This window comes from Acomys minous (assembly GCF_964271855.1).
Source record: "Acomys minous genome assembly, chromosome: 13".
Classification (NCBI taxonomy): Eukaryota; Metazoa; Chordata; class Mammalia; order Rodentia; family Muridae; genus Acomys; species Acomys minous.
Window position 1 is genome coordinate 69827240 of NC_140495.1, and position 18333 is coordinate 69845572.

The 18333-nt window shown below is 39.3% G+C and overlaps 1 protein-coding gene across 4 annotated transcripts in view; it reads right to left on the reverse strand.

Annotated features, from left to right (window-relative positions):
- Positions 1-18333, reverse strand: part of KCNQ5 (potassium voltage-gated channel subfamily Q member 5) — a 532656-nt gene that overhangs the window by 100020 nt on the left and 414303 nt on the right. For all 4 annotated transcript variants that reach the window (XM_084753486.1, XM_084753487.1, XM_084753485.1 and 1 more), the window contains exons 4-5: positions 13359-13534; positions 12965-13090 (exon numbers count right to left, since the gene is read on the reverse strand). In XM_084753486.1, the coding sequence (XP_084609612.1) occupies positions 12965-13090; positions 13359-13534 (302 nt within the window). The remainder of the gene's footprint in view (positions 1-12964; positions 13091-13358; positions 13535-18333) is intronic.

Genomic DNA, 18333 nt, shown 5'->3' on the forward strand with positions numbered 1-18333 from the left:
GTATAATAAGATGACTTGTTTTATCATACCACATCTTTTCCATATTGCAACCACTTGTCCTACATAGAGTATCTCAGCAACTCTCAGTCATAAGGGCAGATGGTGACTATTAATTATAGTATGCAATTAGCATCGTGATTTAGGATGCTTGGAGTTTTAAAAAGCATTGATTTTGGAAAAAAACCTAAATCTAATAACAGAGCACTGTATGACAGAGACAATAAATAAGGCACTTCTTTTAAATGCCAGTCTCTTTAGAACAGGAATCCAACATCAAATAAATAATATAGTTCCTCCTTTTCAGTTACCCTGCCAGCCCCTGGATTGTGTAATTCTTTGTCAGCTCTTTATGTGCATAGGACATTAGGATGCAAGGGTTGAGAATAGTGGTAATGGAGCTGGAATCAGATCCAACGCCTCTGTTCATCTTGGGTGAGTCATGAGGATGCTTCAGAGCTGCATACAGGCTGGTGGGCGGGGATGACAGGGATTACTGGGTGGGTCCAGGATGAACAGAGAACCAAAGTGTGGTTGGTTAATGGGTTCTGCTTGTACTAAGACATTTTGGATAATTCCTGAGTCAAAGCATTTCGTTCTTTCCTATTACATACAATATTAGAAGTGAATCACAATATATCAGAGTTTTGCTTTGCATAGCAAAATAAAGGGAATGAGTTGAACTTTAGTGCAGCATAATCAATGAAAAAATAAGTCTTCTTATGAGAGTCCTGTTATTCTTTGTAGGTGGAATGACTTCCTAATATTTTATTAATATATGACTATGCACAGAGAAGACTTCTTTCTTTCTCCTGTACATGGGGAACTAATCCAGGGACTTTCTCTTACGGGCAAATATTCTATCTTTAGACTATGTCCTCAGTCTCAGTGAAGGCTTCTTAATTGAAACGTCTATGATAGCTAGTCAGCACATCATCACAAATCTAAACCATATATATATAATACATTTATATAAATTAAAATATATAACACATATAATGTTTTATTGCTCCCTAAGACACATATAGGTACATTTATTTCCTTACATTGTTTGTGAGGAACTGGGACTCTACTTCATATTTTTATTTTCATAAAAATCACCTATAATGCATCCATTTTTTATGTTTTTATAACTTATGTTTTTAAAAAGATATTATATTTTACGTATGCAAGTGAATTGCTTCCATGCATCTATGCATTCATGCGTGTATGTGCCTGGTGCCTAAAGCGGCCAGAAGAAGATAACAGATTCCATTTTACTGGATTTACAGAAGGCTGTGAGTCACCATGTAGGTGCTAGGAATTAAACCCAGTACCTCTGTAAGAACAATTGCTCTAAAACACTTATTTCTCCCTTTTTTTTTTTGCGTGTGTGTGTCTAGGATGAAGTCAAGTCTCATGCAATGACCTGAATATACAGAGTCTCTAGATTTGTAGGATTTTCCACTCAACAGGGTTGTGTGTTTATACTTGGTTTTTTTTCTTGCTTAAATAGTTTTATTAGCATAATATAATACCAGTCTTCAGAAATCAAAATCATACCTCATCATGTACATTGCTATTTCTTTTTTTTTTACTTAAAATACAGTTTAATCAAATATCCTTAAAAATCCCCCCTATTATTTATCAAATAATCACAAGTTCCAGTGAATAACTGAAGCCACAATGAAAAAAACTTTACTCAGTCACAGATATTCTGATTAGGTAAGTCATCATTAGATATGTCATGATGTCATTTGTTATCCCATTCCTTGTATCTTCCCATTCCTTCCACCTCCTGCTTTCCCCCTATTCCCCTCCCCTATGACTGTGACTGAGGGGGACTTTCTCCCCCTGTATATGCTCATAAGGTATCAAGTCTCTTCTTGGTAGCCCCCTATCCTTCCTCTGAGTGCCACCAGGTCTCCCCCTCCAGGGGACATGGTCAAATATGGGGCACCAGAGTTTGTGTGAAAGATTTCCAAAGTGCCTGTACTAGTTTGCATTCCCACCAGCAATGAAGGAGTGTTTCTCTCTCTCCATATCCTCACCAGCATGTGGTGTCACTTGAATTTTTGATCTTAGCCATTCTGATGGGTGTAAGATGGAATCTCAGTGTTGTTTTGATTTGCATTTCCTTGATGACTAAGGACATTGAGCATTTCTTTAAGTGTTTCTCAATCATTTGATATTCCTCTGTTGAGAATTCTCTGTTTAGTTCTTAGCCCCATTTCTCAACTGGGTTATTTGGTTTGGTGGTGTTTAATGTCTTGAGTTCTTTATATATTTTGGATATTAGACCTTTGTCAGATGTAGGGTTGGTGAAGATCTTTTCACAGTCTGTAGGCTGTCGCTTTGTTCTCTTTACAGTGTCTCCTGCCTTAAAGAAGCTTCTCAGCTTCATGAGGTCCCATTTATTAATTGTTGACCTTAAGGCCTGGGCTGTTGGTGTTCTGTTCAGGAAGTTGTCTCCTGTGCCAATGTGTTCCAGGCTCTTCCCCACTTTTTCCTCTAACTGATTTCCACACTTGGTTTTATAGTAATAATATTTTAGTATTTTGCAGTTTTGAGATTCTAAAAGACATTCTGGTCCATTTTGTAAACCATCCATCTGTCTGTACCATGTACTATTGGCTAGTTTCACATCAATTTAATTAAAACTAGAGTCATCAGAGGGGAAGGAGCCTCAGTTGAGAAAATACCTGTACAAGATTGGGATGTAGGCAAACTTGCAGAGCATTTTCTTAGTTAGTAATTGATAGGGGAGGGGCCCATCTATTGCAGATTGGGCTGGTGGTCCTCCGTTCTATAAGAAAGCAGGCTGAGCAATCCAGTGGGAGCATGCCAATAAGCAGCACTCCTCCATGGCCTCCGCATCACCTCCTGCCTCCAAGTTCCAGTCGGAGCTCCTGCCCTGACCTCTTTTGATAGTAAACTATGTAATGATGTGAATGTGTAAGGCAAAAAAAAAAAATCACTTCCTCCTCAATTTGCTTTGGTCATTGTGTTTCCTCACAGACTAAGACAATCAGCTTTTCCAGTACTATGAAATTAACCATGCCATAATAGTTACAAATACAAGAGCACTGACAGGTGATATTGACTCTTGAAGCACTCAAAGAATGGGAAGGACAGGGTTCTGTGGGTCTTAAGGATGTGCCTAGTGTGTAAGTTATGGAGGTAAGTTATGAGAGCATCCATTTAAATTCCTAAGGAATAGTTATATGCGTAGGCAAGTATGAAGAATACAAGTTTGTGAATTTTTCTTTTTATATACAAGAGTGAATATATATATATATATGTATACACAATATATGTGCGAAATAATGCATATATAAAATAATCTCATATACATATGAGATGCAGATTAGGAAATATGGTCTTTTGGATCATTGTATTGTGCATAGTTCCATTTTGACCTATTTACAGAGTTTGCAAAAGATATGCTGTTAACAGGCTAATTGGAATAAAATCTCACAAAAAAATTTCTACAATTTTTACTCATTGACTTTTGACTAATATAATTTCTTTTGTTTTTAGACAGAGTTTCTTTGTGTAGCCTCAGATGTTCTAGTACTCATACTGTAGACCAGCCTGACCTTGAACTCATAGAGATCCATCTGCCTCTGCTCTGCAGGTGCTGGAATTAGAGGTGTGTGCCACTGCTACTTGGCTGCATAGTTTAGTTCTAATACTTAAAGATCCCAAAATGTTAAGTGTATTCTGAGAAACTGATGAATTGCTTGGCAAAATGGCACATACCAATCACTTCAGCACTTGTGAAGCTGAGGCAGGGATATTGCTGTGAGTTCAAGGCCACAATGAGCTAACCTGCAAGAGCCTGTCTTGAAAGTCAAAGAATAAGGAAAAAAAATAAAATTGCAGCAAGCAAGCAAGCAAGCAAATAAACAAACAAAACTCCCAAATAAACACAAAGTTAAAAACTCTAACAACAACTCTCTGGTGTCTTGTTACATGCTATTCTATTGGTATGACAGTTTCTGAGTCAAGAAGGTTCTGACTGTCCCTATGCCTCACAATCTGGCCTGGAAGGTGGCAGTTGCAATCCCTGGCTATAGTCTAGCAGGTAGATCAGGGTCAGCAGCCACACAGATCACTTCACCCTTTGCTTGTCTTTGGCATGTCTCTAATCCTTTGAAGTCTGTGCCACCTCTTCAGCCATATTTGATGAAAGTGACTGGGCAGATGGGAAAAAGCCCAGGTAAGTTCTTGCTTCATGTTATATATACCAAGTTGCAGTCATACAAGTAAAACCACACATTTTGTCAAATTCTGTGGTCTGAGAACTTTGACTTAAATGTATAATTATTGTGTGAGGGGGAGTTATAGGTGCCTTATAATGTTTAGCAATCAAATTCTTCCTTAGGAATAGTATAACAAAGCAAATTCAAATTCTGGTAGAAATTTTGTTGGTTTTAAAAAAATAATGGTTGATTCTGTGGAATCAACTAAGTAGAGCTCATGAGGGACTCACAGAGACTGAGGTGGCAATTGCGGAGCCTGCAGTGTCTGTGTTGCATCCTCTGCATCTGTATTATGGCATTTTTTGTGGCTCTCCTGACAGTGGGAGTTGGGGTGTCTCTGAAGAACAACAATTGCATTGATGATGTCAGTAATACCCTCCTTCACTCTCCCTCCCATTTCCTTACCTTTCTTTTCTTCCATTTCCTTCTTTTTCCCCATGAAATCTGGCTTTGGAGAATGTGTGTTCCTTGATTCTGACAGTCAGCTTTGGGACTTGAACTATTGACTCAGAAAGGTTTTCTATGGTCCAACTATCAGAATGTCCTGCAGCAGGTGGCATCATATAATTTGGGTTTTCTATGGCAGGTTCCTTGGGATATTATCCTTCATAATGTTTTTAGGGGGTTGAGGTCAAATATATAATGATTGTAATGGCTGATATTTTTCTAGTGTTTGACAGACCACCTCCATGTCCTAATCTCCTTCCATGCCCACAGAAAATCTGTATTTTGTTAATGTGACTGTCTCTATTGTAATATAGGGAATGATTAATACAAATCTCCATGGACTAGAGATATGGCTCACTGGGTAAGCTAGACCAAATACACAAGCACAGGGACCTGAGCTCAAATCCCCTATGTGAGTACCTGGGTGTGGCTCTACACACCTGTAGCTCTATCACTGTAGGGCCGGAGACAGTGAGATTACTGGCCATCAGCCTGTATCCAGATTTAGTGAGAGATCCTATCTATGCCAATGTAATAAAATGGTGAGTGGTGGAGCAGGGGACCCAGTGTCCTCCTGTAGTTTCCACACATACACGGGTTTCCATACCCGTTCACATGTCCACCCACACTCACCTGAAATAAAACAAACACTAATACTTCAGCAAATCCCAATGTTGGGTCTAAAACTCACATCTCTTGAGAGTATTTCTTCTCTTTTTAAATGAGCATGCACCAATGCCTATAGAATAATACTATCAAAGACAAGTGGACTAACACATTATTAAAGGACCAGGATCCTTAATAAAGAATTTCCTAAAGAGCCTTCAGAGTGGTACATCTCATAAACACATGCTGTCAAGGTAAATGTGAGACTCAGAGGTGCTTATGTCTGGCTGGCGGCGGTGTGCGGGTATTTGGTAGCTGGGAATGCTCTTGAATCATCAGAAGCTGTTATGTTGACTCTCTTAGGCTAAATAAGGTAAAACATTGATGGTTAAAAAAAAAAAGGCAATCATTACCTTTAACTCCACATACAGGTACTAATTCAGGAAATGATACTTTGTACAGTGATGCAGAAAACACTTTTATAGGTGATTCCAAGGCAGGGAAGGTGGGGTTCTCTGAAGGGTATTATCGAGGATAATGATATCCTTGTTCATTCTGCATGTATCTTACACATAGGTTTGGGATGTGGAAACACATTGCATACACAGTACACTATACTGCATGTAGAAGCCATCGATGTGTTTTGCTTTGTGAAAGTTCATAAGAGTGCTGGCAGGAATTCTGAGATTTTACTTGGCCGATACAAATTCTTCTGTATGTTTGAAATAATCTTTTCGGGGACACGGTCTCAAATGGAATCTGTATTCTGATGCCATTCTATCGGCTGTTTTGCACATTAAGAAACATGGCACTAGCCTTTTTACAAGGAGAACAGTAATAGGAAAAAGGTGGTCGCCCAGAGCAGGTTATTATTAGAAAAAACTGCTTCAGAAAAGCAGGATCTTAAGTCATTTCAGAATAAATCTAAAGTGAATCAAAGGTTAAAAAAATAATAAGAAAGGGGGAGATAAGAACAGAAAATAACGTCAGAAAATACCATCCTCAAATTATTTCTGAATAAATCTGAGGCAACTGAAAAAGAGGTAACTAGTGCTAGGAATAATAAAAGAAATAATATCACATAGGTCTCTGGCTAGCATGCAGAAGCAAGGAGCATCTAAGCAGGAGTTAGTTTGTTCTCCCCTCCTCCACTGCCTGCCACATCAACCCCAGTTGCCACTGTAGAGCCCAGAAACCCTTTCACCGTACCTTGCAATTCCCAAGCCTCTCTCTGCTTACACTGTGTATCAGCAGTAAAGAATATGGTTCTCCTTTGCTCCGCTGTCTTGGCAGACACTTCTGTTTGAAGTTCTTAACATCAATGTCCATGCTCCAAACAGCTACCGTCCACATCTGTGCACTTGCTGTGTGGTCTTGGTACCAGATTTTGAGTATCTGTTATCTCACACAGTGAGGTGGGCACATTCATTTGTTTCTTAGCATGGAATTGTGTTCAGTTGATGAAATTGATCACTGCTGATAACACTCCTATGTCTCCCTAAAAGATGTTGTCTGGGACAGCCCTCCTTATCTTGAAGCAAGGAATTTACTGGAGCACTATAGTTGTAGGGGGAACACAAATAAACTTTCACTATTCAATGTTGATACTTCTGACTCTTACTAAAAAGAATTTCCCTTTTCATAAGGCCTAGAACTCATAAACACTCCAGTTTACGATCGTCTCATTTCTCCCATTTAATCTAGGCACTCCAGAGTTATTAAGGCACCCACTGGATGCAACATGGACAATTTCAATTGAAAATTATCTAAGTAAAGCTTTTCACAAAGGTCTTTAGTGGCATATAAATAAGAGGTACAATAATCTAAATGTATTCAACAATAAGATCTAGTATATGCTGTTTTGTAATGAATAGAAATAATAAGCCTGCTTATTTACTTTTCATGGTTTTTTTAAGATTCAGACAACTCTGTTAATGAGTCAGCCAATATAAACAAATCCGCTTTAGAATCACAAGCCTTTATTTTTCATTCCTAGAAGCTTGGCATGCTGGAAGTTCTTTTTATTTATATTTTTATTCTGATGTGAAGGCTAGATTTTTTTAAAGAATGGAAACATAATTAGGCCATTCAGAAACCTGTAAAGTACAGGTTAAACACCAGTCAAAATAGCCTTATTGAAGTGGAAATCATTGAAAATATGCTGCTTCTCCCTGGAAATCACAGAGATGACCTTTGAAAGCCTGCTTTGTGTGTTGCTCTCGAGAGAAGCTAGCTGGTGACTAAGCAAGAGTATATTAAGAGTTTCCCACACACAGTTTAACACACAATACAGCCATTTGTATTGGTAATAAGAAGAATAGGAAGAATAATGGGAAGAGAGAGGAAAAGCTGCCAGGCTTAATTCACCAGCAAATGCATCTCAAAGGAAAAAAAGGTGTCCTCGAGTGTCTCCATTAATTGAAATATGTTTGAATTATCCGAGAGAAGCAACACTAAACCCGAATTCAGACTGCAGCAAACAGGCTGGACTATAGACTGCCTGCCTTTGCTCACATGAAAACCCAGCCATTTTTTCAGCTTACACCATATCGCACCATGAGTAACAGGTTTTCATTTACTTTCTACGTATTAGAGGAATTTCAAGAATGTCAGATCTCTTTCTTCTTTCCATCCTTCTCTTTTCTGAACACCCTATGTTTCTTATATGTAAAGAGGGAAGGAAACCATTTTTGTGACATAGAAAGTGATGAGTTTCATTGTGGCATTTCCTTTCTCTTTTTATCATACAGCACTTCTCATACTTGCATGTCATTATATTTTGTCCTTATTTATCCCTCTTCCACATTCCTCTGGCACCCCAGCTGTGTTGCTTTTTCTGGTTATATTCCTCCCCACAAAGAGCCCCACTTTCTGCTGTTATGTCAAATATGTTTCATTACGCCCTCTTCTCCCCAATGACATGCATACAATCTCTTTCTTCCTATGATTCTCTATTTCATGCTGAAGAGAGTGCATAGTGTGCGCGCGACACACACACACACACACACACACACACACACACACACACACACACACACATCTAGACTTCCCATATTAGATAAAGGATGCACTCTTTGTTTTTCTGCATCTGGCTTATTTCGCTGTGACTATGATGTTCTCCATTTGCATCCACTTTCCTACAGATGTCACCATGACATTTGCCTTTGTGGCAGGAAAAATGCGCAATTCTCCCTCTAATGGGACTAAGGGTGCATGTGAATGTGCACACATACTTTCACACATGCTCATTTGTATCTAGACTCCTTACATGAAAACATGCACATCCAGCCTGGTTCTATTTCTTAGGTGCCACAAACAGTGCAACAATAAACACGAGTGTGCATGTGCCTTTAAGGTGTGTTGACTTAGAGTTCCTTGCGAATATACCTGGTAGTGATGCAGCCCTTTTTAGTTTGTGGAAGAAATTCCATAGTGATCCCCACAGTGGCTATTGAGGATACATTCCCACCCACAGTGTGTGTCTTCCTCTTTCCCCCTATCTTCACTAGCAGTTATTGTCATTTGTTTCCTTGATGAAAGCCATTCTGACTGATGTGAGAGAACCCCAAAACAGTTTAAATTTACATTTCTTCTATGGCTAAGTTTTGAATTTTTTTCAAGTATATATTGGCTATTTGTATTATTTCTTTTGAGAACTGTCTGTTGAGTTCATCAACTCATTTACTGAATAGATAAAATATTGGTGTTGATGTTTTACAGTTTATATACTTTAGATATTGATTTCTTGACTGATGTGCACTCAGCAAAGGTTATTTTCTTTCATTGCATAACCTGTCTTTTCATGGGTGGTTCTAGAAAATATTCTACTAACATAATAGACTACTCTCCCATCTTGAAGAAGACATATACTCAAAAAATATTTTTGAAAGCCTAAAATTTAGGTGAATGTATCTCTAATTTTCATTTATTTAATTACTACTATATAATAGAAATATATCAAGTTCTGCCCAATGTAATCCTGACAGGTTTTCATTGTCTCTTAGAGGAGTTGTAGGCCACAGGAATGAGTTTTGGATGAGCAGTGTGCTAACAGACAACCTTCACTTAAACCTGCGCTCCCCCCAAAGGAGCTAAACCTAACAATGCTGCAGTCATGGTTTAAGATGATGAGACGCTCTTGGTTTGGCAAGAGGCTGCCTAGCACTCAAGAAAGGGTGACTTATAAGTGAAGCTTCCTCTGTGGAATAAAGAGAGTGGAACCATTTTACACACATGAGAAAAGGGCACTCTTTTGGGAGAAGAGGAGAAGTAAGTATTAAAGAAAATGGAAGGAGAATCAAGAGGAATAACAGCGCACCATGATCTGAGAAAGGAAATGAGGAAAGTGGAGGGATGTCTCAGGAGAAGGGAGGAAGGGAGGTGAATACAGAAGGAGGAGATGAGTAAAATACCAATAAGCATTCTGAAAAAGCCACAAGGAATCATACTAACTTTATCTACAAGAACAAGACAAAACAAAACAACAAAAACCTGTAATGTGGGCTCCCAAGCCAGACAAGGTAGAGTCTTGCCTATAGCCTAGACATCTCTCAGAGAGCACAGCAGAACTGGGAACCACTTTCTACCTAAATCAGGCTTGGGACTATGCAACACCATAAAGACAAAGGCCACATCATGATAAAGCCAATTAGGTTTCTCTTTCCCCCACCAGAAAACTGGCTTCTGAGAAATCATCTGATCAGCAGTTTGCTAATCTAGCTGATATGATGCTTGGAAGGCCCCTGCCTCCACTGTAGCACTTCCTCCCTCTGTCCTTCTGTCCTCCCTGCCCCCTGACTCAAGCTATATAAAGTAGCCCTGCTATTTCAAGAAAGATGGCCTGGGTCTTCTGCATCCTTCATACTTGCTCTATTTACCACCACTGGACATCCTGCTCTCTAGCTGCTCTGCATCCTGAGACCACCGATGCACAGTGGCTAATGAGATCAAGGGATTTACACTGTAATACATCTAATTCCATATATAAACATAATACACAGTTTTAATGAACTTTTCTCATCTTGGCTGAAGGTGCTCCCTCCAAGTACCAAAGATCACCTAACAAAGACCTCAGCAGCAGACACGAGAAAAGCTGTCTTTTTAGTTGTTGAGCAGGTCTGTTCAAGAGACTCCTCAAACACATAGTCTGTTGCTGTTTCCCTTGGTTACCCTGAAAAGGAGGAAAGTAAGTCCCTATTGCTGAAGACACCATGCACTTTGGATACATGGTTCAAAAACTCTTGAGCTGGAGCTGACTTGAACTTCCGTTTCTTGATGACTAGGCTTCATGGTACCAGAAGGCACCAGACACGGTTCCACAGAAGGGAGACAATAATTTGTACTACTCAACTGTGATGCCTAGGAACCACATCTACAGAACAGCATGGCACAACAACTCCGTGGCCTCAGCAGCAGCAGCAGTAGCAGCAGCAGCAGCAGCAGCAGCAAGCAGACCTTAGTAGTAACAGCTCCCTATACTTAAAATTTGCTAAACAAGAGGGAACTCATTCCTGGTACTGGACGCCTAGCTTAATACCCAGTGCTAGTAAAGCCATGGTCATTGCAGAAGAATCTACAGCTAATAATTTACTAAACCAATCTAATCATTAACAACAATCTATAAACATAATTACTTATACCCACAGATAAGTACAGTCTTCACTTCTCATTAAGGAAATTTCTCTTTGCAACACAGACAGAGTCTACTACAGGAAACTACCATCACTCAAAACACAGAGTCGTAGAGCCTGCCCCCAGTGGACATGTCTACAGAACACTCAGCAGGCCCAGGGAACAGCGTGGAAGAGGGGGCAGTAAAACTGTAAGAACCAGAGCATGAGGGAGTTTGCTGGGAGACCATGTCTCCTAGCAATGCCAGAAGCTACACGCACAAAGTCTCATTAACAGGAATGTCCAAACGTGAGATGAACAAGGATAACATCAGTGGGCATGGTAACGTAGATGAGGAAAAGCCCACGAGGTCTCAACTCTTCACAAAGAACTACAGACAACTGAAGAAATCTAGAAGGGGGAGGGTAGCTTTTCTCCCTAGAAGAGCACACCAAGAACACACAAATGGTAAGCCCTGAAAACATATATAAAAGTAACATTATATTTATGGTGCAGGTAATATTTAGGAATATGTATGCATATATGTATGCAGTAACAAATAGTGAAAAAAGAAGCCACGAATTCGCAGGAGAATGGGGAAGGATATATGGGAGAGTTTGGAGGAGAAAATGGAAGGGAGAAATGTTGGAATGATATCATATTCTCAAGAATAAAATAAACATTCTGCACAATTACAAATCTTGTATATTTCCTTATAAGTCCCCTTTAAATCATCATAAAGGCATAAAATAAAATAAATGTAATTTGTATATTGTATAAAGTGCTCCCATATACTGTGAACCTCTTATTAAGGTGTAAGTTCCAAACGACTGTTTTGTAAAGTTTTTACAATGCAGGGAAGACTTTTGCCTGAAAGGAAAATACATTATTCACAGTACACCCTTCCAGACTATTGGATTCGGTGTCTTTTGATGCTATTTTACAACTCTGTAAGTTGTAGGTAACACACAGCAATGCAAAATAATTTTTGCCATATATATATAGCAGTGAATGTTCACTGATACATTTCTTACACTGTCAAAGCAGCCAGATTTTTCTCTATTTGTACTTATGTTTCAATATCCTGACATTTAGTAAGTCTTTCTGTGCTTATTTTGAACTGACTGTAACATTTTATTGATAAAATTTAAAATTGAATTAAAAGTAAAAGATAGCATGCATTTCTTTTCTTCCTTTTTCTCCCTTCCTTCCTCCCTCCCTTCCTTCCTCTCTTTTCAAGATAGGGTGTCTCTGTGTATTTCTGGCTGTCCTGGAACTCGCTCTGTAGACCAGGCTGGCTTTGAACTCACAGAGATTGGCCTGCCTCTGCCTCACTAGTTCTGGAATTAAAGGATTGCACCACCATGCTCAGTTATTTTCTATTTGTATGACAATTGTAACTTTTCATGTTTGGGAAATATTTGTAACAATGTAGGATTTTGAATGGAAAATATAGTAAGTATACACGATCTCTGATTTCTCAGCTCTGATGTCCCCAGGATTCTCTTCTTGGTTGATTGGTGCATTTAATTTTTCCCACTTTGAATCAGATGCTATTCAGTGTTTTTTGTTTCTTTTATTTTCTGAAAGTTTTGTGTTATGTTGCCCAGAGTGGCCTTAAACTTGTGATCCTTCGGTCTCAGACTCCAGACTGCTGAAACTACAGGCATGTGCCACCACGTTTCTCTCTTTCATTGTTTTGACAACCAAGAAATGATCTTCCTTTTCATGGGATGGAAAATAAAGTCATTACATTTGTAAAGTGAAAACAAATAATCTTGTTAACATTTTCTATTTTCAAAATGATAATTTTTACTTTGGAAACAACTGAGCACTCAAAATTATATAAATGTTAATTTATGTGTAAGTTTAATTTCTTTTTTTTTTGCCTCCAAAGGCACAGAAATTCCTCAGGTCACTTATAAATACCATACATTTCTACATTCATCCCTTTTGGAAGTTAATATCTTCACCAAGACAATTCACTGAAAACCATTATGTTATATTCAGTGGAAACATTTCATGATAACTAATAGACAAGGCCAGATTTTTACACTTACCGTGCCCCACCAGAGAGCATCTGCATATGTAGAAAACTCTTTATTGGCATCTTTTTCCACCAGATAGACAAGGAACGATGAAAAAATAAGAACCAGAAATCCTATGTACCAAGCTGTGATTAATTCCTAGGTAGAAAAGGAATGAAACATTTTAGAGGTGAAAAGAATCTTTGAAATACGAAACATGAAATCTTTGTACAATTCAACCATGTTCCTACTTCTAGGAAATAGATGAAGGTTTTTAAGTAAGGCATTATGTACCTGTGCTTCAGACGACTTGAGCCACAGTCTGAAGTAACTGCCTGTGTTAAGTTTATTAAACATTATTGCAATCAACAAAATCAACAAAACATTTCAAAAATTTTCCTATACAGTGCGGAGAGCACAGTTTTACCTTGCTGTGAGCATAAACCACGGAGCCCAGCAACTTCCAAGTGCCTCCCCTTCTGTCCATGCGCACCATACGCAGGATCTGTAGGAACCGGAGACTTCTGAGCGCTGACGTAGCGAAAATATTACCCTGAGTTTTTGCAGAAACAACTGCTATTGAAGCGATAAGAACAATGGTATCTGAAAGAAACATGTTGGGGCAGCCGTAAGTCACATGACTGATACGTTTTATTTCTCAAAGCAATATTTCTGAAAAATCTACATGCGTCAGCTTAAGGCAAAAATAAACAGAACGGAGCACCCAGCTTCACCTACCAGTACTTAGTAGGGTGCCTACTGACTGCACAGCTAAAAGACCCAGACTTGTCACTTTAGCGCTAGTCCATTGACCTCTCTGCGCTTTTACCTGTACAAATTCGAATCACATAAGCTTCAACAAATTGGACAATGGCCTCCAGAGAGTTCAGTGTCTTGGGGGCGCTGCAGGGTTATGAAGTGCTCCTGCAGGACTCTGCTTTCCTTTAACTCCATAGTCTGCAGTAAGAAGCTCCCGACTCAGCTCGCCCCCCCGCCGCTCGGCCCCCCCCCCCCCGCCCCCGCCCCATGGTTCAGGTGCTCTGGTTCACAGGTCAGAAGAATCATAGCCTACGCACTCACGAAATGTCCTTGCTTGCTAGAGTAACGCCTCTTACAATATTGGCTGAGCAATATCGCATCCCCTCTGTGACAACCACTCTCTCCTGTTGTGGGGTCTGCAGTTGTGCCTACTGCCTGACAAAGTTCTCTAGAAATCTGAGTGCCCTGGGCTCTCAATATACTCTTTTAACTGGTCTGCCAGTAAGGCAAAAGTTTGGTGCACAAATCAAATATTACATCTCTTACGATACAGTACGCGACCGTGTGCTGCATGCTTTGCATGGGAATGGATACTTAATTTTTGATGTATTGGCATTTGGCTTAAACATGACAGCTACTTTTGTAATTAAAACAAAAAGCAGCTAACAAAGGCACAGAAAAGACCAAGAGGACTTAATCACTTGAAAGAAAATTTATAAGAGGATTTTGACATAGTAAAAACAGAGACACAGAACGGCATCCTTTGGCAATTTTAGTATTCACTCATCTTCAGTACCCTCAAGTCAAATTTCCTTTCTGCTTTAAGTAGGTTGCGCATGACTGGGCTTCTACTCTCTGAGGCTGAGTTCTGCTCCAAGGGTGTAGGGTGTGGCATTTGAAATGTTTCTACTATCTTCGGGAATGACGGATGTATAAATGCGGCTTCTTCATTCAGGTTTTCCTTCCCAATGATGAGACCTCTTTGTGTAAACTGCCAAGACCTGTCTGAGTCATCTCCTGGTGCCTCGACTTCTTCATTCAGGTTTTCCTTCCCAATGGTGGGACCTCTTTGTGTAAACTGCCAAGACCTGTCTAAGTCATCCCCTGGTGCTTCTCTTAGGGTCTTGGTCTGAGAGAAAAGATCAGTGACTTCCAGTGCCAGGAGCAGCCAGAGAGCTTTTCCAGTCAGACCCAGACCCTATCCTATGATGAGGCACCAGTGGGCCTCAAATGCATCCCTTTCTGCTCCTGATAAGGTACCAAATGTGTTGATTCAGACACTGAAGACATTTTTAAGTGAGTATAAGCCATCTGTATATGTGTGATCTAATCTTATTTTAGCAAGCATATGCATCAATTAGTGTAGGCTAGGAAAGCACATGAGAATTTGCATAGATTATCACAATTAATTAGCTGCAGGGGCCAGGCAACCAGGTGACATTAAATACAGGGCCTTTTTATTTTCCAAATTATGTATTTCTACAATGTTAGAGTTTTATAACATAAATATCTAATTTGAAATGAAAAACATTGAAAAGAGTTGTATGCACACAAAAAAAATCATGGTATTCAGCATTTGGAGAGACTTAAAATGACAACAGTGACTTTAAAAGAGACATCATTTTTATGACCCTAGCAGATATTTTTGCTCTTACTTTATCATTTTCTTTGGCATATTGTCAAGTACACACTTCTTTCTTTATGTATTAAGGTACCGAAAACATAGGAAATAAGTAAATGGCGAGCAGTAGTGCAGAATGTGTAACAAAAAAACATAACTATGTGCCTGGTATTCTCTTTAAGTTTAATATTATTTGTAAAAAACACTCTTAAATTGTGTGTGTGTGTGTGTGTGTGTGTGTGTGTGTGTGTGTGTGTGTCTGTCTGTCTGTCTGTCTGTCTGTCTGTCTGTGTCTTTGTGGGGAGATGTGCCTGTGAGGGCAGATACCCACAGAGGTTAGCAGGTGTTGGAGATGTGGAGCTGGCTTTACAGGCGGTAGTAAACCACCCACCTTGGCTGCTGGGAACTGTACTCTGGTTCTCTGTGAAGTAGTATTATCTTAACTGCTGCATCATCTCTTCAGACCTCGAATGCATTTGTGAATTTTTTGCTTGCCTGCAAATCACCGCATGTGTGCCTGTTGCCCACAAAGGCCAGAAGAGGGCAGGAAAAAGCCTGGAACTGGACTACTAGATGTTTGTGAGCCACCAGATGTGTGCTGGGAACTGAGCCGGGGTTCTTTGCAGGAGCACAAAGTGCTCTTAGCTACTAAGTTCTTTCTCCGGCCCCATAAACTTATCTTGATTGTTTTAAATCTTATTAATTAGAAATTCTATAGATCTCATTTTCTGGTTGAAGGTATGAGGTGTGGAATGAACATTTTGCACTGTTGTTGTTGTTTTAAAACCAACTGTCAATCTGATAGACTAATACCTCAAAAAGCACGCTATGAAGTTAGCACATTACAGAAAAGCTAGAGAAAGTCAAAGGAACACTGTTAGTTTGAGGAAAGTTTAAGATTAGTCATACAGTGAATCATAATCTAAATGTCTGAAGTCACAAAATATGCAAAAGTAACTGCAAATTAGATTTAATACTCTCATTGTAATTCAGATCAGAAGAGGAAACCAGAGTTCAGTAAAATGAGCAGCCAAAGGGCAGAGAACACATGTTGTGTGTGTGTGTGTGTGTGTGTGTGTGTGTGTGTGTGTGTGTGTGCTAACAGCGCTGCCTATAGTATTTTCTAGGATACTATGGAAATTAGGAGTAATTTTTATTCACATATTTATTATGTTTATTGTCTGTTAGTTTATTTAGTTTATAGAATGGCTTGGATCACTCGGGTTTGGTTTTGTTTTCCCCCTTAGAACATTTTTGTTTTTAAATCTCCTAATTACTTCTAATAGTATATGAAATGAGAAATTTATAAAACAACGTTGGATTAAAAAGCACATAAAAAGCCAGGCATGGTGGCACATGCCTATAACCCAGCACTCAGGGAGGCAGAGGCAAGTGGATCTTGTGAGTTTGAGGCCAGTCTGGTCTACAAAGTGAGTCCAGGACAGCCAAGGCTACACAGGGAAACCTTGCTTGAAAAAAACCAAAAATAAATAAATAAATAAATAAATAAATAAATAGGAAGAAAGAAAGAAGAGAGAAAGAAAAGAAATCTCCTCCAGCCTAGCACAGTGGCACTGGCATGTAATCCCAGCATTCAGGGAGGCAGAAGTAGAGGCAGAGGCAGAGGCAGAGGCAGAGGCAGAGGAAGGCAGGTCTCTGTGAGTTTGAGGCCATCTTGGTCTATAAGTGAAGTCCAAGACAGCAAAGACTACACAGAGAAACCCTGGATCAAACAACAACAACAACAACAACAACAACAACAATGCCAAACAAAAACCGAAAACCCCATAAAAGTAGTTTATATAATGTACCTAATTCAGAATTACAGGGCAAAACTGGTGAGATGGCTCAGCAAGTAAACATTCTCGCTGCCACATCTGATGACCCGCATTTGATCTCCAGAACCTATGTGTTGGAAGGATCGACCCCACAAGTTGTCTCCTCACATCAACACATGTGCTGGGTTAACCTTCCCAATAAGTAATAAATAAAATAACATAAAACTCCCATATGAGATGTCACTACTTTGTAAGCTAATTAAAATATATAATTTAAAAATCAATAGGAGTTGAACACAGATATTTTTGCATGAGTGGGCAACGGTTCTCCAGAAGAATTGAATTATTACATAAAAACCTTGGTGGCAAGTGTGGGATATATCCTTTGTAAGTTATTGTTCAGTGAATATCCAAAAGGGCCCTGAAGCAACACAAGATATTGCCATTATTCTTGGTGGCTCATCATAGCTAGATGGTAAGACTTTATTGCTGAAGACACAACATACTTTGATGTCACTATGAAGAGAAATCAAATTGGAGATGACCCGAATATTTCTTTACTGTTGACTAGTTTTCATAATGCTGGGATATGTTCTGTAGGTCGCTGGGAGAGAAAGGACATTAGTGGTACCTTGTGGCCAATCCTTTATCCTAAAATACTAACTTTCCAGGCAAGATGTGCTACTGGGTGCTATAGTGGGACAAAGATTGTGTGGTAACAAACTGTTTTTAGATTGGATTTGAGGCCTGTTCTACAGGAAGAAATTTATTTCTGGTTCTGCAAACTTAGTCAAAACTCATGGTTTGGGAGGTCCTAGACCCTAAAGAGGAAACCATTGTTTTTGTTTTGGTAAATAGCATGTTATCATACAACCTTCTAAATATTCATGTTTATGCTCACAGGTTAGTGGTGCCATCAGCCTTGGGCAGGGAATAGTCCCTTTTCAAGTTAGTATTTAATTCAGAGATTCATAATTGGTCAGAGTTGTCAGAATAAGTAATTCTTGCATGTTCCGAACAAAATGGGACATCTATATCAACACCAAGCATCAGAGAACATCACAAAAGAGGGGATAGAAAGAGCATATGAGTCAGAAGACGGAGAAGAGTGCTGTGAAGCCCTGTGCTGTGGACAGGGCATAGCTACTGTACTCACAACCGCCCAGCAGCTATAGTTACCAGCCAAGACAAGTCAACGAGAGAAAGAACCTACTGGAATCAGCTATTTAGTAACTACAAGAAAA